This window comes from Oxyura jamaicensis, chromosome 2 (genome assembly GCF_011077185.1).
Source record: "Oxyura jamaicensis isolate SHBP4307 breed ruddy duck chromosome 2, BPBGC_Ojam_1.0, whole genome shotgun sequence".
In the NCBI taxonomy this organism is placed as follows: domain Eukaryota; kingdom Metazoa; phylum Chordata; class Aves; order Anseriformes; family Anatidae; genus Oxyura; species Oxyura jamaicensis.
In genome coordinates this window covers 53,839,423-53,860,748 of record NC_048894.1, presented here as the reverse complement: position 1 = coordinate 53,860,748, position 21,326 = coordinate 53,839,423, and the positions used below count along the sequence as shown (strand labels likewise).

The following is a 21,326-nucleotide window of genomic DNA, read 5'->3' as shown; positions in this document are numbered from 1 at the left end:
CCCAAAAAAAAAAAAAAAAAAAACAACTCTCATCAGTAGCTTGGTTACATGAGAATTTTGTTTTCCTCCTGATATTTCAAGCCAATTATTGGAACAAGCCAACAGAGTGCTAAACTACCTTGGCATGTACTGTTAGCTTCTTTATTTGAACAAAGCTATTAAACACTAGGTTAATACAAAAACTTGCTCATGCTTATCAATCTGCGATCTATTTACAAGACAAATGGTAAACCTCTTAACTGAATCATAGAATGGTTGAGGTTGGAAGGGACCTCTGGAGGTCACCTGGTCCAACCCCCCCCCCCCGCCTACCGCTCAAGCAGGGCCATATGCAGATGGCTTTTGAATACACACAGGGAGGTAGGCTTCAAAACCTCACTAAGCAACCTCTGCTAGTGCTCAGTCACCTTCCCAGTTAAACACACACACACAAAAAAAGCATTTCATGATGTTCAAAGGGAACATGCTGTGTTTCAGTTTGTGTCCATTGCCTGTTGTCCTGTCACTGGCCATCAATGAAAAGAGGCTGACTCTTTGCACCCTCTGTTCAGGGATTTACATACATTGATGAGATCCCCTCTGAGCCTCTTCCTCTAGGCTAAACAGCCCCAGCTCTCTCAGCCTCTTCTCAGAAAAGAGGTACTGAAGCCCATCATCTCTGTGGCCCAACACTGGACTCTTCCCAGTACGGTCATGGCTCTTGTACTGGAGAGCTGAGCACTGCAAACAGTACCCCAGGTGTGCCCTCCCCAGTGAGGAGCAGAGCGGAAGGATCACCTCCCTCAACCTGATGACAATACTTCACGTAATGCAGCCCGGGATACTGTTAGCCTTCTTTGCTAACAGCAAGGGCACATTGCTGACTCATGTACAAATTGCTGTCCATCAGGACATACAGAGGTTTTTTTCTGGAAAGCTGCCTTCCAGATGGGTGGCCACCAGCACATGCTGGTCCACGGGCTTGTTCCTTCCCAGGTGCAGGACTTTGCGCTTCCCCTTGTTGAACCTCATGAGGTTTCTGTTAGCCCATTTCTCCAGCATCTCAAGGTCCCTCTGGATGGCAGAATGACCCACTGGTGAATCAGACACTCCTCACAGTTTTGTGTCATATGCCAACTGGCGGAAGGCACATTCTGCCCCATCATCCAGATTATTAATAAGACGTTAAACATGATGTTGTGGTTTAACCCAGCCGGCAAATAAGCACCACACAGCCATTTGCTCACCTTCCCCTCCCAGTGGGATGGGGGTGAAAATCGGGGGGGAGGGGAAGCAAAAGCTTGTGGTTCGAGATAAAGACAGTTTAACAGGACAGAAAAGGAAGAGAAATAATAATGATAGTAGTAGTAATAATATGTACAAAACAAGTGATGTACAATGCAATGCACCGACTGATGGCCATCCCATCCACAAGCAGTGGTCTGACATCACCCTAACCATCCACCCCGTATTAATTGTTTGGCATGATATCACATAGTATGGAATAACCCTTTAGCCAGTTTGGGTCAGCTGTCCTGGTTTTGTCCCCTCATGGATCATTTTCATCCACAGCCTCCTCACTGACAGGGCAGCATGAGAAGCTCAAAAGTCCTTGACTTAACCGTAAGTGATGCTCTGCAACAATTTACAACATCAGCCCCTTACCAACATTATTCTCATCCTAAGTGAGAAACACAGCAGCATACTAGTAGGAGGAAAATTAACTCTATCCTAGCCAAAACTATGACTAAACCTAGTACTGGCCCTGAAGGCTCTCCACTCATTACTGGCCCCCAGCTAGACTTTGCACCACTGATCACTACCATTTAGGTTCAGCCAGTCAGTCAGGTTTTGATCCACCTCTCTGTCTGGCCATCCAGACCACATTTCAACAGTCCTTCTATGAGGATCCAGTGAGGAAAAGCATCAATGGCCTTACTGAAATGCAGGTAGACAATATCCACTGCTCTCTTCTCAACTGCCAGGATTGTAGAAGCTTATCGCATTGATCAAATGTGACTTCCCCTTGCTGAATTCACACTGACTATTCCTGATAATTTTCTTGTCCTTCACGTGCCTGGAAATGGTTTCCAGGATTAGCAGTTCTATCACCTTCACAGGGATCAAAGTGAGGCTAACCAGTCTGTAGTTCCCTGAGTCCATCTTCCTGCCCTCACTGAAGATAGGAGTGACATTCACTTTCCTCCAGTCCAGTTTGAGTAAGTATTTCCTGAACTGATCTTCTTCCACCAAGGTAAACTTTCTTGCTCCAGCTTTTTCCTTTCATCTCTAGGACCTGAGATTCCTGAAGGCTCATCTTGCTAGTGAAGACTGAGGCAAAGAAGGTATTCCATTAGCCTTTTCCATGCCTTGTGTAACCTGGTCCCCGTTTCATTCAGCAGTGAGCCCACATTTACATTACTCTTCCTTTTGTCACCTATGTAATTCCAGAAGACCTTATTCATCTTTAACATCCTTGACCAGATTCAATTCCATTTGTGTTTTAGCTTTCCTAACTGCATCCCTGGATGTTCGGACAATATCCCTGTATTCCTCCTTGGAAAGGAGGAAAGCCTGCTTCAACCCCCTGCGTGTTTCCTTTTTGTGTTTGAGTTTGGCCAGGAACAACTTCTTCATCTACACAGACATTTGTGCCTTACTTCCCATTTGTTGGGATGGACTGCTCTTGGGCCCCTCTTCTCTCCAGGGCCTTATCCCATGGAACTCTTCCCAGCAGATCCCTGAAGAGACCAAAGTATACTCTCTTGAATTCAAGAGTTTTGAGCTTGCTTTTCATCTTAGTCCCTGCCCTCAGTATTCTGAACTCCACCAATTCACTGTCACTGTAACCAAGGCTGCCTTAGACATTCATATTCCCAATAAGGTTCTCCTTTGTTGGTAAGAATGAGGTCCAGAAGAGCAGAACAGTAGATAAGGACACTGACATGGCTTTTCTGAATTTGAGTCTTCCAGCTCTGGGCTATGAGGCTCAAATCCACAGCAACCTGGCAAACATTTTTTTATTCCCACCCCAAAGGCCTTTCCCTTCAAAAGTATAGTTCTTTCCTGGTACACTGTTTCTAACAATAAACCTGATCAAGAGGGTCTTAATAGAATTCCTCTACTAAGCAGGCTTCTTTCTAACAATACTAACAATTTCTGCTAAGATGAAAACCACTAAATACTAAGAACTTTGGGACCAACCTCCAGAAGGAGGGAAGACATAGTAAAGAAGTATATACTCTGGAGTGGCAACTGCCACTCCTCTAACGAACATAGTGCTGAACAAGTGAGGTATTTTACATTTAATTGTTCATCTGCAAAATGTGTACCTTAGTTCAGCATTGTACGTAGAAGGAAAAGCCCACATTCCTTCCACATTCAAGTCTCCCATCTCCTCCTCTATCCCTCAGAGGAATCCATTTAGAACTGGGAGGTGGTGCTAATACCAATAAGCAAAAAGAGTAACTACACGTCAGATGAATAGACAAAAGCATCCTCTTACTAGGAGGTAAACCATGCATGCAGAAAGTAGAGAAACTGTTTAACATGTAGCAAGAATAGTTGAACAGACTAAATCAGTAGAGGGAATTAAGACCCCCTAACTCTCAACAGCTTACAGAAAGGACCTACTGAGCTTCCCAATTATTTACTTCTGCCTAAGGTCTTTCCCACAGGTACCCCATGGAGAAGAGGCAAGTATGTTCAATTCTACAAAAGAAGGTAGAAGAGTGAGGGAAAACAGTTAGGAGTGGGCAACACCAGAGACAGATGTGTCTCTAGTCTCTCCATCAGGATAAGGATCTCTTCATTGTCAGTCTGAGTGATTAGACTGAAGGACTAAGGATTATGCAGAGTATAATGGAACTAGAAAAATTAAGAAAAAAAAAAGATGGCTGCTCTTGTGAATTTTAGCAAATTAATGCAGAGAAAAACCTTCATGCCTCAGTAACTCTGGGTCACTTTCTCTTTCTCTGTTGGAGGCTGAATTCCAGAGGCATCTGTCACACACTGTGCACACATCACTCACTCACATGCTCCTAAGTGCCTGCACAGGCATTGGCTTATTCTGGAACTTGCCTGCCTAGCACAGTAATAAAAACACATAATTATACATGTCCAGCTATATACTACAGCTCCCTCCTCTCAAAAACAAAATATAAATAAATAAATAAAACGGGCACAGTATTGTACAAAGGAAAGAAATAAGTCAAGGTAACGATTATATTTTGTCCAGAGGGAATTCCAGAATCATGGATTCTTATAAACTTTAACATTAATAAAAAACTAATTTCTATATGCAACAAAAAACTAAACAGAGAACATCATATGTTACTCACCCCTGCACGAAATGCCTCGGCTATCAATTACTTGTTTGCAGATTCCACAAATTTTGAATTTCTTAAAGGACTTTTTTTTGAAGGTATGAGACCTTGATGCTGTTTCTTGAGGCTGAAAGCAAGGGGAATATAATGTCAGACTTCCCTCAGTTGTTCAGTAAATGAAATGTAGCAGTAGCATATCACTAGTAGTATAAAAGAAGTATCAGTGTGTTCTCCACTTCCTCTCTCTCACAAGCTTTCCACTCTCAAGTGTGAAAAGCAAAAACATGTGAGAAACCTATCACATACCAGTGCAAAGATACTGCAAGACATTTTATATCTTAACTCTCTAAGACCATCTTCTACAAAGAAATGCAGAATAACCTCAATGAACAGCCTTCATGTAGATAAGACCTTAGGTCAGAAAAGTTGTATTGTTTCAGCTTACATTGGTTAAAATTAAGATAAGTGACGCACAATACACATGGTACAGTGGTTATCATGGTAACCAATGAAACTTACATTGGTGCAGGAGAGTTTGCACTTTTCGTACACTAAATAAAACAAGAAGCACCTATGAAAGTTTGATTTCGGCACAGATTACTAACCTTAAAATCAATTTTGCTTCTTTCCTGCATAAGAAAAGTACACTAGCTTAAAATTACATCATTTACACAGTGTGTCGGAGTAACTGAAATATCACGTTAAAATATAATAATGAAATCTCTAACTGGAAACAGAACAGCAAAAGCGAATGCCATATATGCTACCAGTGTTACATGGCTTCTACTATCTAGGAAACATTTAGGTAACACATTAGACGAGGCTACCAAAGTCTGAAACTGAGTCAGTACCTCCTCAAGAAGGCTGTAATGACCTTTAGTTTCATTGGCAGTCTTCTAGAAAACAACATTAATTTTGGAACTGAAGGATTATTAACCTTCCTGGTTCTTTTCTTGCATTTGGAAGTATCCTGGTAAATCAAAGGCATTATGCAGAGAAAGGCAGTACTTCATGGAATGGACATACCCACTGACAAAAGTGTAACAGTAGTAATACAGTAACTATAGGACAAAACAAGTCCCACATTTAGAAATACCAGTGACATTTTTAAAAATAGAAATACATTTCCCCAGACTATGAAAACTCCCAAGTGATTTTTTATGTTTCTCATTTTCATTTCACATTTCATAGAATATCTCAAATTGAAAGGGACCCACAAGGATCATGGAGTCTAACCGCTGACTCCACAAATAGACCACCCAAAAAGAAAGAAAAACACCATGTCTGAGAGTATTCTCCAAATGTTTCTCAAATACCAGCAGACTTGGTGCCGTGACCTTCCTGCGGAACCTGTTTCAGTGCCTGACCACCCTCTTGGTGAAGAGCCTTTTCCTAATATCCAGCCTGAACATCCCCTATTACAGCTACATGCTGTTCCCTTGGATCCTACCACTAGTCACAAAAGAGAAGGGGCCAGCACCTCCCTCTCTGCTCACTCTTGTGAGGAAGCTGTAGGCGGTGATGAGGTCTCCCCTCAGTCTCCTTTAAGCTGAAGAGCCCAAGTGACCTCAGCCACTCCTCATGTATTTTCCCTTCTAGACCCATCACCATCTTTGTAACCCTCCTTTGGACACTCTCTAATAGTTTTATATTCTTCTTATATCATGGAGCCCAAAACTGCCTACAGTACTCGAGGTGAGGCCACAACAGCGCAGTCGAGCAGGACAATCATTTCCCTCGACAGGCCAGCTATGCTGTGTGTGATGCATCCTGAGATACACTTGGCCCTTTTCACTGCTAGAACACACTGCTGACTCATATTCAACTTGCCATCAACTAGCATCGCCAATTCACTTTTCTGCAGTGCTACTCTCCAAACTCCCATCTCCACCTCAGCACATATATCCAGGAATACCCAGTCCCCTCAATCCCAGGTGCAGAATCCAGCACTTGGGTTTGTTAAGTTTCGTACAGTTGGTGAATACCCAGACCTCTCATTTGTTAAGATCTACCTGCAAGGCATCTCCATCCTCAGGGGAGTCAACTCCTCCTGATTTAGCATCATCCGCAAACTTAATTCTAGTCCTGCATCCAGATCATTTACAAAAAAACACTGAAGAGAACTGGCCCTAAAATTGAAACCTGGGGGACCCCACTAGTGACTGGGAACCAGCCGAATGTAACCTCATTTGCTACAATCCTTTGCACATTGCTATTCCTAACTTCAGGACCAAAAATGGGCTTGCATTCAACACTTCAACTGTACTAAGCTTTACTGTCCAGAAGCAGAAAGGGGTCTCTCTGCAAACAGGCAGGCCAGACCCCTACCATTCTGTTTCCATCCATACATCTAAAGGGAAAGATTCAGTGTGGTGCAAGGAGTTACATGGGATTTCTTTGTGGCTTTAGCTAATATGGCCCTAGGCAAAATGTTCAGTTGTCTCTAAAAACATAAAACACAGCTGCTGGGCAGACATAAGAACAGCCACAAAAACAATGTACCACAGGACCCAGACACTTCTACATGCTGCCTCCACAGGGGCCTACCCCAAACTTCAGAGGAGCCCTTAGAAGCAGCAATAAGCCTTGATGAGGCCTGGGTGCTCAGAGGCACACGTGCTCCAGAGCAGATTTTGGCTCTGTCTCAAGCCACGTTCACCAGTAGGTACGAACAGTTAGTCTAATGTTAACAATAGCTCCAGGAAACGTTGGTCCTAGCCACAGTGTAAAGCCAAGATAACTACCGTATTGTCATAAACACCAGGGTAGAAATTACTTAGACCGAAAGAATAAAACGCAGTCTGGACTCTCAGGAAAATCTTTCCACCACTTAATTAGCAGAATTTATTGAGGGAAATAGCAGAAGAGTCCTTGTCCTCAGAGCCGTTAGATGAAACATTTGAGAAATAAATTTGAATTGTAATTACAATGCATCATTAGATATTTCCATCACTAACTGCAGAAGCTGAAGTCACAAATTCCCTTATATCCCCCATTTATAATCTTGCTGACATTTGCATTATGCTATGTCATACTGACTTGAAAGCTGTTGTCATGATTATAATTCATATTAAACCATCAATAAAAAGAACAGATGAGCTCCAGCATTATGTAGGAACATACCTAAAGGGAAACAAAATTTATTATTTTCAAAAAACTTGCCTTTATTTTTTTCATTTGAAAATACAGAGTATGTTTCTGAAAAGACTAAGATGTCTAGGAGGAAAAGTGTCATTACTGTCATTACATCCAAGTCATGCACCCTAGAAGGTTCAAGCATGATGCCCAAAGATCTAAGAGGCCCTCATATCCACAGCTTCTTCTACACCAAGAATTAGCAACACCATGATCTCCATCAATATCCAGAGTTGCTACAGCTTCTCTGCTTTATAAATATGGATACACATATAAAAGAATTCTTGTTTTAGATTTTATCCACCCTTCTCACTTCCAGAGTTCTACTTCTGGGTAAAGTTCACACAAGTCTGCAGCTCTCTCTGAAAGGGACAGTTCTGCACAGTTTGCAGTTACAAAGAAATTCATGGATAAGCTTTCTGGAAAGTTTATTCCACATCTAGACCTCCTTCTTATTTCCTACCTCCCAAACACTTCTTTGCAAGCTTTGACACTTACACTGTTCCAAAGCAAGACAAGCGTCACAAGAATACATTAAGTACCAGTTTCTGAGCAGTGAACATAGGTCTTGACATTAATTGATCAGTTAGGCAACCTGACTGCTTCATTTATTATGTAAATAAATTAATTAGTTTTCCTCTTTGGTGTTTTGGAAACACAGCTTTTGCACCTGAATTAGAAAATGTGGATTCTTTGTTCCTTACTGTTTATTCCACTGTTGGATCTCCAAGGAGTTCAATTAAATAGTTCATTTATGAGATTCAGCACTCAGAGCTGTTTACACTAGAACTCTGCATAAAGTGCTATGAAACCTAGAAAAACCTAGACCACAGTTTTTATGTCATCACCTAGTACATTTTCCATAGTTCTCCACTAAGGAAAATACCAAGGGAAAAAAATAAAATAACCACACCAGAAAACAATCATGGGAGGAAAGTGAACAAGTAATACTCCTTTTTTCACAAGATGCAAGGCTGGAATCTAAATTGCTTGTGATTGTTAGGGGCAAAAACTGGAAGAATACAGTGCAGAACCACAGGTTACAAACTTTGAATTTTTGCCTGAGGAAGAGAGTAACTGCAGCTGGTCTCAATTGCTAGCATTATGAGATGTCTCTTTGAAAAAAAACTCTTCTGCTTACCACACAAGGAAATCAAATATTTTTGGCCATCCTCTGCTCTCTTTGGTATACAGAAAACCAGTGAAGTTGAAAGTTCATCCTATACTTACATTGGTGTAACACAGCAGACTGTGTAAAGATTTACATTGGCATCTTCAGCTATGATGAATTTCAAATGCTCAACACTGAGCATTTTCATTATATAGCAACTCATGGATCATCACCAGTTTTAAAAAAAAAAAAAAAAACACAGCAGGTCTCTCAGAGCTATGCAAGACTCCTGAGGCACTCTACATTTTAAAAAAAGAAAAGTAGTTTAAACAAAAGACCCTCTCCAGATTTTGATTAAGCCACTACTGACTAAAGTAATCACCTGTTTTGTTGGTGTTTTTTTTTGGTTGTATTTTGGGTTTTGTTTTCTCAAAACCCATATAGCAATTCATCATTGACAGGGACTTAGCACTGGATTGTTATATGGATGGAAGATGTATTCACAGTGTTATTCCCAAACACTGCAATACATCGTACCAATTAATTACTGAAGAACAGAACCAACCAGTATTTCTTTAACTCCAAGCATGTAGACTTCAATGGCGGTAATGGTTGATTCCTGAAGAATGTAGTCACAAGACCTAGATCTTTAGAGAATTAAATAAATATTGTAAAATTAAACCCATTCAAACCATCTCCAAGAAAAGGATATAGATACTGTTGCTCAATACAAAAAAAAATCTACAACTTCTACAAGAGTAGTTCCCTCCAAAGTTACCCAGGCAGTGACTAAACTATCTTTATGAGGAAATACAATTTCACTTAAAATTCTCAATAAAAATAATCAGAGGTAAGTTAGTCTACATAGAGAAATGTTAGTCCACATAGAGAAAAAAAAAAGTCAAAATTTGTTTGTACATTATTTCTCTACCTCCAGCACTTCCAACAATCCATGCCACATATTCTATCCTAGAGAAAATTGCAAACAAAACCCCATAAGCTTTCTTTACATCAAACTCTACTGCTGAATTTTACTTGGCCTATAAAAGCCCTCTTAGCACAGCATGCAATTATATAAAGCAAAGATTTATATTTTTATTCACTTCCTGCCCATGGTCAAGCTAATACAATTTCCTTTTCTGTGTCCTCTCTCTAAATAACTTACCAACCAGTACTGCAATTTCCTGGGATTCTCTTTGTGCATTATTTTACTCTCCATAGTAGTTTTAAAACCATGGGCTAGTATAATGATTATTACTATTATTTTAAATACACAGGGGCTGGGGGAGGTTGGTAGCAGTGTATTAGAGAAATGGGTATTTCCAGTTGTTATTCCTCTACAACTGTGACAGACATGGGTCCATTGTTGCAGTAAACTTCCAGGTCGAGGCAACTTTAAAAAAGCAGCAATTAAAGCTCCAGAAGCACAGACTCCCTTTCAAGGGCTCTCCTTCCCTACCACCTTTTAGGGGCTAGGCAACCAAAAGAAACTTCAATTAAGGGATGACTGAAAGGCTCAGCCCCAGTTACAAAACCTTTGCAAAACAAAGCCATACACACACACACACTTTTCTCTAAGATAACCCCAAAAATAAATCACATGACTACAAAAAAAAAAAAAAGACACGGAACAGCTAGCTGAGGGAAATGCCAGAGTACTCATGCCCTACAGCCCTTTCTATCAAGTTACACATGACTACAAGGAAAAAAAACACAGAACAGCTAGCTGAGGGGAATGCCAGAGTACTCATACCCTATAGTCTTTTTATTAAGTCACTCAGTTACTTTTGTCACCTTTCCATTTCCTCCCCTCCCATGAATCTCTTACATGAATTCTGTGCAGTTACTAAGCTTAGAGATCCAGCTGAGAAATCAAATTTAAAAAATCCCATCAATTTACCCGCAGTTCCCCTTAACTAACATTCCTTTAGTGAATAATGATGAGACAGGAAGTCACACGCCTCAGAATGTAACACTTGGTATTACTAATACCTCAAAAGGGTTTACAGTTTACAGTTCCCACCTCCCCCCCCCCCCCCCCCCCAGTAAGCAGCATTTTTAACTTCCTACTCCTAAAGCAATTTTCCACATTTGCTGCAGGTTTCTTTACCAGAATAATATTTAACAATGCCTACCATGCATGCAGGCCTATTAAGAACTTTTTGGTAACTATAAAAAGTGACTATGGCAAGTTTTACTCAGAAAAGGACAGGATGAATAAACAATGAAGAATTTTATTATTTTTTTTTTTAAAAGGCAAAGACTATAACACATATGAAATTCTCTGTAGCTCTCCTATAAGAATCACTTCTTGGAGACCATACTATTGCTCCAAAAGTAGCACTGATTTTAGTCAAATGACACTAAATGAACACAGTATCATACACATTTAAGTACATGCAAGTGCCACTAGTATATCACTAGTATATAAGTTTTCCAGAGCCCATACTACATAGCAAGAATACAGGATAGTGGCCAAAAAGAACAAAATAAAATAAAACAACACTGAAGAATTTTTACAGACTGAAATACTGCATTTCTGTCTCACCCACATTTAGAAATTGTTTCTGTAGTGGTGGGCATAGTGTAGACAAACGCAGACAATAAAATGTACACAAATAGCTAGTCATACTACTGTCACTACCATCTACTATTACCAAGTAACTTCACAGGGACTGCAAAAAAGAGTCTTTGTTCGACACTGCATTTATACCTTATTTCTTCGAGGCATTTAATTTATTAAAAAAAAAAAAAAGAGAGAGAGAGAGAAGAGAGAAGTAGCCTAAGCTAGTAAAGAGATCTGAGTTAAAGTAATGCAGCCCGAGCTGGCAATATTCCTCCTCCTATCATCTGCTCGACTCCATCTGAGTCACAAGTCTCATTATGAAGACACATGGAGATGCTGACAAGGAAAAAAAAAAGTCTCATTGAATCAGCTGAGTTCACTGTCAGTTCATGTCAAGAGGGGGAAAAAATCTTATGATTTGGTGTTACAAAATTGTCTTACTGTATGAGCGTAAGTGGCAAACTGATAACAGAAAGTTACAGAAAAATAGCATTGTCCCCTCCCCTGTTACAATGTTTGGTGCTATCATTTTAGCAGCAGCTGCCCTTGTAATTTCTCAGACAAAAGATATAAGGTATCTTTATTGCTATAAAAAGAAATTCTGCCTAGATACCATGATTTCAGATCACTTTTCCAGAGCAAAATTAAAAAGGAAGTTTTTGTTCAAATGAGCTTAGAGCACTCATGTAGATAAAAAGAAAGGTGACAGAGATGTGCAAAGTACCTGCACTCAGTGATTACTCAACACATCAACAGCCAGCTTTAGAAAATAGGGCTTTAAACATAAAGTATGCCTTACTGGGTCAGCACAACATCCACGTTACCTACCAAGCACTTCACTGCTGTGTCTAAGGCAGACAACATTCAAACACAGCAAGACAGCTCAGCCTGATTTATGTTCCCCTCCCTTCCCACTTCCCTCACTGTACCAGCGACATTGGAAGGTTCATCCCCACCCAGTCCTCCTACGTCCATTAACAGATACTGGTTTCCCCTAGAGCAGAAAAGGATATGGTGTTGACCATATGCTCAATATGAGTCAGCAGTGTGCCCTGGCAGCCAAGAGGGCAAACCACATTTTGGGGTGCATTAAACACAGCATAGCCAGCCAGTCAAAGGAGATAATTCTCCCACTATATTCAGTGTTGGTGTGGCCTCACTTTGAATACCATGTGTAGTTCTGGGCTTCACAATATAAAATAATAATAAAAAAAGATATTCAGATACTTGAAAGAGGATACTTGAGGAGATACTTGATACTTGAGATACTTAGATACTTGAGGAGAGGTTAAGGTTGTCTAGTTTGAAGGAAAAGAGACTAAGTGGCAACCTCACTGCTCCCTACAACTTCCCACGGAGGAGAGATGAAGAGGGAGGTGCACAATCTCTTCTCCCTGATAATCAATGACAGGAAGCAAGTGAATGGCACAAAGCTGAGCCAGAGAATGTTAAGACTCGATATAAGGAAGCATTTCTTTATTGTGAGGGTGGTCAAAGTGGAACAGGTTTCCTAGAGAGGTGGTTGATGCCCCATAGTTGTCAATGTTCAAGAGGCAGCTGGCTAATGCCCTTACTTAAACTTCTGGTTAGCCCTGAAATGGTCTGGCAGTTGGACTTGATCTTTGTAGGTCCATTCCCACTGAACTATTCTAATTCCACTACTTCTGTCAAATCTTTGAACATGCTGGTACATTCTGCCCCTACAACTTTTGATGGCAGGAAGCTCCAGGAAGTCATACTCCTTGTTATCTAAAGTACCTTCACTTGACCATTTTAAAGCAAACTCCCACTAGTTCTAGCAAGCGACAGTTCCTGCACGGTGGGATTGCATGACTAGTTCTGCATTCAGCTTACCTAACATGTTTATGTTTCTGCAGAACATTGATCATATTCCCCAAAAACTTTGTTTTACAAATTGAAGAATCCCAGCCCTTTCTATCTCTTCACAAAAATCAGCTGCTACTTCCCCTCAAACATTTTAGTCACCCCTTTCCATATATCCTCTCCTTCTACCATAAATGTTTGTATAGGCAGGAACGAGATATATAATGTTCAGTTTAAAGTCTGCAACTTAAAATAATAATAATGATAATAATAATAATTACAGATTTGCTCCACAATTCATTCAACTAATGTACATGGGTCTCCAGATCTAGATTTTCATGCTTCTGTTTCTAGCTGCCAGAAAAGACATTGATCATTAGCTGAATGAGAAATTGTACTGGCTCTTGTATGCAAAACAAAGCTCTTTTACTTACAGCTCTGAACTAAAATGTTTAAAGCTGAACAGACACAAAATAGCACAAGATGCCATAGAGAAGCAATAGTACAAGAACAGTTTGTCATTGGATTCTGGAATAGGGGACTGCAGCCTTAACAGCTGTATCAAGTGAGCAGTATGGAGCTGTGAGTAAACACAAGAGCAACTTCACTGCTCTAACAAGAGACAGGACCTTCAACTTTATTTGAAAAATACTTTCCACTGGAAAGCAGAAGGAACATGAGAATAAAATGTTTGGACAAGACAGATTATCAAATAATTCTCTCTCCCCGCTAGCTACCTCAAAATTCAAACACAACATTGCTGTATGTTTTCATGTTTGCTGTTTTCCCGGGCAGTTTCAAGTAATTCCCCTTACGACCTGGCTGAGATTCCAGTCCAGCAGACAATAGGTCAAGGTCTACCTAGAGGTGGGTGACAACTGTTGATGGAAAACTGCACACAAGCAGGTTTGAATGTATGCCCGTTGGTAGCCCCAGAGCTACTTCCAGTAGGTCACAGGCAGAGCAGTACACCTGCTGGAGAAAAGCAATAAAAAGCTGTCTTTTTGTCACCAGATCTTCACTGCTCTCCTTGATCCAGCTATCCCTTAGGAATCAGCCACCTGTATAGAGCAGAAGTTCCTTCCCTTTCCTCCCAGCAGGAACAAACAGGGGCCCTTGGTCACTCTTCATTCTTAGTGTAAAACAGCTGCAGATCTCACATTTTTCCATGTCATCAGCTCTTCGTACTTTTTGTTTCAACAGCTTCATTTCTTCAGTGCACATGAATCTCTACTAGGGGAAAACACATTAGGAGAAAGATGGAAAGTCCATTAAGACAACTGTTATTCCAGACACTGGAAAACTTGTTGTTTTCATCCTCATCTCACTTGCAAACTGTCACTTTGTTCTGTGTGGGAAAATACTGTAAAAAGTAAATGCCTAAGCAGTGAAGGACTACTTACATAGCAAAAGTTCAGTGTTTGTCGACGGGTCTTATTCTTTTCTTGGTTAAATGAATTGGCCTTGACAACCCTGATGCTACAACGATCTTTGCATAATAAAAGCAGAGAAAGATATTTGAAGACTAAATCCACTTTTTTAAACAACAGGGGAAAAGGCTATTTTTGAATATACGTGGTTCATCTTCCTTTCACAAAAAAAAAAAAATGTTGAACAAAAAGTTCAAAAGGCGTGAGGTATCTATCCTTGAAAAGCTGACAAGTTTTGTTCCTTTAAATTATCTTCACCTCAAAGACCTCATCAAATCTCTTCCAACTGAATATGGATTCTTGCAGGTACATAAAAACATTAAGCACACAAAGTACATGCTTCCACACATACTCCCTCCATCTCAGTAGTCCTTACCAGATCTGTTTACAACAGCAGCAAACATACAAAGGTCTGCAGCAAAGCAACAATCCAAACTCTCCCATGACACAACACACTTAGTTATAAGGCCCAATACTGAAGAGCTACCAATAGCTGTCTTATAATAAAAAATTTAATGGTGTGATAAGAAAGAACCAAATACTAACAACAACAAAAAGCAAATAATAAAGTTACCAAAATCTGCAGAAAGTGAAGAAATGGAGAACAGAAGCAATAGAACAGGTCAGAACCAGGCTAGAACAAGGACAGACAGCAGCAGTTGTGCACCAGAGTAATGAACAGGAAGAACAACTGAGATGGATGGGGATGCACATCAGTAAATGAAAACTGTCATTTCTGAAAACAGTTTCAGAAACTGAAAAAAATATTAATAGCAATACAGTAAATTACTTGAGCAATTTCATACAGGCTAGATGTGTTACACTATTTGATCTTTCCATTTTACCACTTGCTTCAGGCAGGCATTCTACATTAATGCATAATTTGGCTCTCTAGTGGTACTCGTGCAGGTACTGGCTAACATTACACAGAGGTAAGCAAACTAATGGTTTGCACACCTTGTATGTGTGTGCATTTATCAGCTGCTATACTAAGGAAGCATGCACACTCTAAGTATATGTATCATGGAAGTATCAATCATCACTCAAAATCTGCCTTTCTAATATTTTCTTATCCAGCAAACCTGCCATTTAGTTGTCATCCCAGTCAGCTACTTGAAAAGTGATTAACTAACAACGGTTGAGCAATACCTAGCACTACAAGAAAGTCTCTTAGAACTCGAGAACACTCAGCACAGGCAGTTTCTGGTACAATCATCAACTTCTCCCATGTGCCAAGAAATCCAACCCAGACGTTGGCAGTCTGAGCCAGATCCCAAGTCCTACCTCTTTCTTCTCTCTAGTTCTTCAGCAGCAGAGAAAGGATGTCACTAAACAGCAATTGCCCAGAGGTACAGCTCTCCAAAGAGCAGGAAAACCCACTGCAGAGCTACTGGCTGGTTCTGGGCCAGCATCTCCCACACTGCAGACCCGTGTATTTTAACCATGAGCAAGAGGCCAAGGGGAGACAGCAAAATAAACATCTCTTACTAACACTGTTTTGTATTTTTTCTAGTGTTCCTGTGTGGTCTTGTCAGATGAATCTATGGGAACAAGCTGATGAAAAGAGCTTTACCTGGAACCTGTAGATTTCATATACCTTCTATTTACTTTCTTTTGATATTACAAGATCAGTTGTACCCACCACCCTAAATGTGCATCTCTCAAAATGTTTGAGAAGTGGTAACAGTACACTAAATCAAAAAGTCTTTATCGTAGTCCCCTATTACTATTAGCCAGAGACAATACTGTACAGAGTCTATGCTCACCTAAGCCCTAACAAGTTAAAAAGAACTTTAAGGGAGCAAAGGCTAGTACTAGGTAGGTTTGTATTTTCTGAAATATACTGAAAATTTCTGAAAATACCTAATATCCCTCCCATTTTGGAATGGGTATCAGTATTATGGAAAACTGTTTTTTCAGGCTTTAGCAGGGGAACAACAGCAGACTTGCCTAGCACAAGATGCAGCAACACTTTGCCATACAGAAAAAGAGAAAGCACCAGCCATGTCACATTCAGGTTTGGCCTTTATTTGAGAGAGAATCACACGGTAAATGTGGTAAGTCATATAATGTTCAGCCCACCTATATGCTGTGATGTTTGGCCTGCAGATCTGAGTACAGTAAAGAAATTCAACAGCAAAACATACCATGTTATACTAAAAGAATGCATCTACAGCAGGCTATTCATGATAATTCTATTTCTGCTGACCTGCAGATTTGCATACCTAAAATTTCTGATTGTGTTACAATTACCTCCGCCTTATCATTGTAAGCATGTTCAAAGTCAATCCAGTTACACCCTGGATAATACCTTTGTCTGTCACAATGGTGTCCACCTTTCCAATTAGCTCTTTCCACTCGAATATTAACCTATAGTCAGAATACAAAAAAATAAATTGTCTTCACAAATTACACTAATTCTGGTCACTGACTAGCACAGACTGCTACTAGCTGGGAGTTCTATTTTCTCCCACCCAGACAGGAAAAGATTTGATGCTACTAGCCCAAGTAGCTTCATCTTTGATGTCACGTGAATGAACCAGGGTAATGTAAAATTACTTAAGCACAAGGATCACATTCAGCTACAAGATTCTAAAGCTCTTGTGGAAATGGAAACCAAATACAATAGACGTTTACACAGCTATTATACAATGCCTGCTCTGTAGCTGATTAACTTGCTCACTCATCCAAGAATAAATATTTAAACCATTATGTTGAGAAAAACAGTTACGTAAAACACAATTGTTACTTAACTCAGACCTGTTCCCTTCTTGTAGCCCCAAATAGCTACTCACTTTCAATTTCCAAATAACTGTCCTAGTAGTCTCGCTGGTGTTCTAACTGGGATCATAAAGAAAATCTCACTAAACTATATCATAGAATCACAGAACAGCCCAGGATGGAAGGGAACCGAAACACCCTGTCCAATCACATCTTGAAAACATCCAGTGATTCGGGGGGGCGGGGGGGACGTAGATTGTAAAATTTTTGTAGCCTTTTCCCTCTCCTTTACAGGGAACGTACAAGTTCCAAATTTTCCACAAACATACAAAATTTTGTTGACCAAACAACAGTCAGAACATGTTCGCAAGAGCAAGAGCATACACAAGAGAAAGGCAACATGAGAGAGAAATGCCTCTTGGTAACATTCTTTCAGCAAAAATTTATAATCCCTTATTTTTGCCATCCAAACAAACCTGATGCCTCCAACCATAAAGAGGGGCCTACTGCCTGTATGCTTGTTTTTATTCGTTCATTTTCATTACACACTAGGCTTTAAGGCAGTACAATTGTTTATAGTCTGCAACCCTCAGCAGCAGAGAAACCACAAGGAATTCACAGATGTGATTACCTTCTTCCAAGTTAAAAGCATTACTTCAGAAACATCAGCATATAAATATAGGCAGAAGTGCTGAGGAATGAACATATCTCGGTTTGACCACCAGCCAACTCTCCAGATGAACTGTTGTCAGCCTGGCTTAAACAAAGGGTTGCTTTAATTAGTCAAATATTACTAACTGACAGGGCAAATTCCAAAAATACTTCACTACAATTAGAAATCTTCCCCTTCCCCCCCCCCCCCAATTAAAACAATTTTTAAATAGCATTTAACGTCTACATGGCTACATGGATATGTTTTAAGTATACCCACTTCTCTTTTGTCTGTCAAACAACAGTTACGTAAAACTATAAAAATATTTCCCAAAGCACCTGGAAAAGCTTCCCGACATTTTATACGATAATCGTGGCAACATTTCATTTCAGTCCTGTTCTGTTTCAGGTCCCACGGGGACTGAAGTTCTTCCAGTCCGTTTCTGCATCTAGTTTAACACAAGACCAGAGGGGGGAGAGAGCAGGGCAGAGGGGGCAGGCAAAGGAAAGCAAAACACAGAGCAACTGCTCAAACCAGTTTTCAGTTCACGTTAAGTTCAACTCACACCTTATTACTATACTATATTTACTGCAGTTTCCACCTTTCTCTAGCTGCGATTATTTTTCCATCTTTTCACTTTCTACAAACTGTTCAGTTATTCTTTGACCACCTCGGACTGAAAAACAGGTCTGTTTAGCAACCTAACAGGCCATAGGTCAGAATGCATCCAGGAGACTCCACCCTGTCCCCACACAGTCCCTTACTCATTATTCACATACAGTGTGCAGCCGCCACCATGTTATGTTTATGCATGATAAAACCTCGAACTGTAGAAGCTGAGATCAGCCCTGTCTAATTTACTGCTACAAAATTTACTAATTTACTGTAACAAAACATCAGTACTGGGACCAGATCCTTCTAAACAAAGGAATGTTGTCATTCTGCAAATAAACAGAAAATAGATTTCATTATTTTTTTTCTTAGAGGAAGCAATAAAATCCTTAAAAGCTAAACCAAACCAAACCCTGGAATTCAGCAATCTGAACCACACTCCAAATACCCAAGTATTACAAATGAATCTTTTCCATGCAAAACATACACATATGCATAAAGTACTAATTGTGTAAGACCCGTACAACAAACACAAATGCCCTTTTTGGTCGTACTGCTCACTTGTGCTGAACTGTATGACGGAATCAAATCCTAATCTCAGTTCATGGATGTTTACATTCAGGGAATGTCTCATATAAACTAAGAACTCCCCTGTGACCATATACAGTCACAGAGAGACAGTTCAACAAAGCTATGGGCTGACAAAGAGGCAGAGTAAGAAAAAACTTAAATTTTATGCAAAACATCAGAACGTTCCATTTATTCTGAATACATCAAGATGCAAATGCAGATGGATCGGTGTCCATTTCTTAAAGAATCATAGCTCAAATAAGAGCTTTGTATCCATGCTTGCAACCTGTATTTTTCTTGCATTCTCTCCACCCAGTCTGGAACTCCAGTTCAGCAGACAGAGAGAAATGTCTTCCTGGAGGCAAGAATGAACAATCTCTCCCCAATTACAGAGCCATGTGTGGGCTATGAGCAATTTTCCAAACATAAAAGGAAAGAGAGAGTTTGCTATGTATATTAACAAGCTAAAACAAGCCAACCTGCAGATGTAAGGGATCAAAGTGTCTATTTGAGTCACCTCAGAATTAATCCCCTGCAAGAATGTCCACCACTACCCCCAGCTACACTCCCCCCTTTTTCCCTCCCAGAAGGAAAAGCCAAGATCGAAGAATGCATCCAGCTCTTTTACATGAATACAATACTCCACAGAACACGCATGCCCTTCTTTTCTCTTAAAGATATTATGTTCTTCCCCGTCCCCACTCCAGTCCACAGCACGCACATGCAGACAGCTAAGACACAGTTTTATTCCCATTGTCTATCAAGCACAATACCATGTTTTATTTAAAAGGTTCATGAGAAAGGTTTCACTGCAGGTTCAGGTTGAGAATAGCACTTGCGTCACACAGATACAAACGTCTTTGGAAAACGTTAAGGCAGCAAAAGCAATATTCATTATCTGCAGTACAAATGCTTTGAAGCAAATTTGTTCTAGGAAACAGGAAAAAGTGATTGTGAGAAGTTAAAAACATTAGGAGAAGCAAATACAAGCATTATAACAGGCAGTTCATAGTGTACTTCAAGAATATCATTCAAATTTGAGCTACCACTGGTCGACTTCATTTTAGACAATACTTGGTTAAGGGCATCTGTGACATCAAAGGGCATCTGTGACATCAAACTCTTCTACATCTTTCTCTTATGCAAGCTGAAAACTCAAACTATCCTGATTTGGAGGCCTGAAAAAGATCCCCATTTTATGGAAAAGAGAGCAACATTCTTTTAAAAAGGCATCGAGAATCTCAGTGTTAGCATAAATGGCCTGGTTCTCCATACAGAAACATCAGAATTCTTTCTTTTTTTTTTTTGCAAGAAGTAGTAGAAACATTAAAAAGCATTTCTTTACGGTGTGGGTGACAGAGCACTGAAACAGACTGCCCAGAGAAGTTGTGGAGTTTCTCTCCTTCAAAAGCCATCTGGACATGGCACTATGCAACCTGCTCTAGACAGCCCTGCTTGAGCAGCAGGGTTGGACCAGATGAGCTCCAGAGGTCCCTTCCAACCTTAGCCATTCTGTGATTCTTGAAATAGGAAATGTAGTGGCTGACTGGTTTGCAAAAGGCTGTAAGAGTGACAATAATACTGCCAAATCTCACATCAGAGTACTGCCTGGATAAAGGAGTCAATGCTACTGGGAGCTTACAAGCAAATCTATCATATTAACCATATTCTGCACACCAGACCCACTATACTGGAGAGTGTGTGATCTGGGAAATAGCCACTTACAAAACGATGAGGCTTCACTCATAAGCAACACCAGTTCCTCCAGCAGCTCATGAAACAACATTGCAAGGTGTGCCAGGCAGTGCTAACAGAATGGAAGTAAACGGTAACAAGAGCTTTAGTTTCAAATCCCACCTGTAAAATCCATCATCCATGCGCTTTGAAGTTCTCTCATTTCATTTCCACTCACAAGTTTGGCACTAACTCCTTTGCAGAGAGACTATACACAATCAGATAAAAGGGAGACAAAAACCACTTCAACAGTCAACTCTCCATTTTAAGAGTGTCATATATAGTAGGTCTATATACCCCTTTTCATCCAGACCACAGATAAAAGCAAAAGCATAAGGACTATAATTCTCCTGAAGCTGCTCGACAAAACAGAAGAATACTACATAGAAAATGCAAGCTCCATTCAAGTCCATTTTAACCACTCCTTTTGGTAAATTGTCCAGACACTGAATGAAGACTGTGCATTTACTTCATATAGGCCACAGAAAATCAATCAGTGATGCCATGACTTATATAATCTTTCAGAATCTCAATTATATACAATAACTTAAAACCAGTTATAACATCAGAGTTAACCATAGGCCCCAAAGTAACAAATGGACTATGGGCCACAAAACTTCTGCCTGCTACAGAGTCAGAATCCATCTACTTGGACTAAGATGGCAAA

General features: G+C 40.1%; 1 protein-coding gene across 7 annotated transcripts in view; it reads right to left on the bottom strand.

Annotated features, from left to right (window-relative positions):
• Positions 1-21,326, bottom strand: part of TNS3 (tensin 3) — a 247,589-nt gene that overhangs the window by 172,951 nt on the left and 53,312 nt on the right. For 5 of the 7 annotated variants that reach the window (XM_035316737.1, XM_035316734.1, XM_035316735.1 and 2 more), the window contains exon 2: positions 4,320-4,431. The exons of the other annotated variants lie outside the window; for them this stretch is intronic. In XM_035316737.1, coding sequence (XP_035172628.1) covers positions 4,320-4,431 — 112 coding nt within the window. The remainder of the gene's footprint in view (positions 1-4,319; positions 4,432-21,326) is intronic. 7 annotated transcript variants of the gene reach the window in all.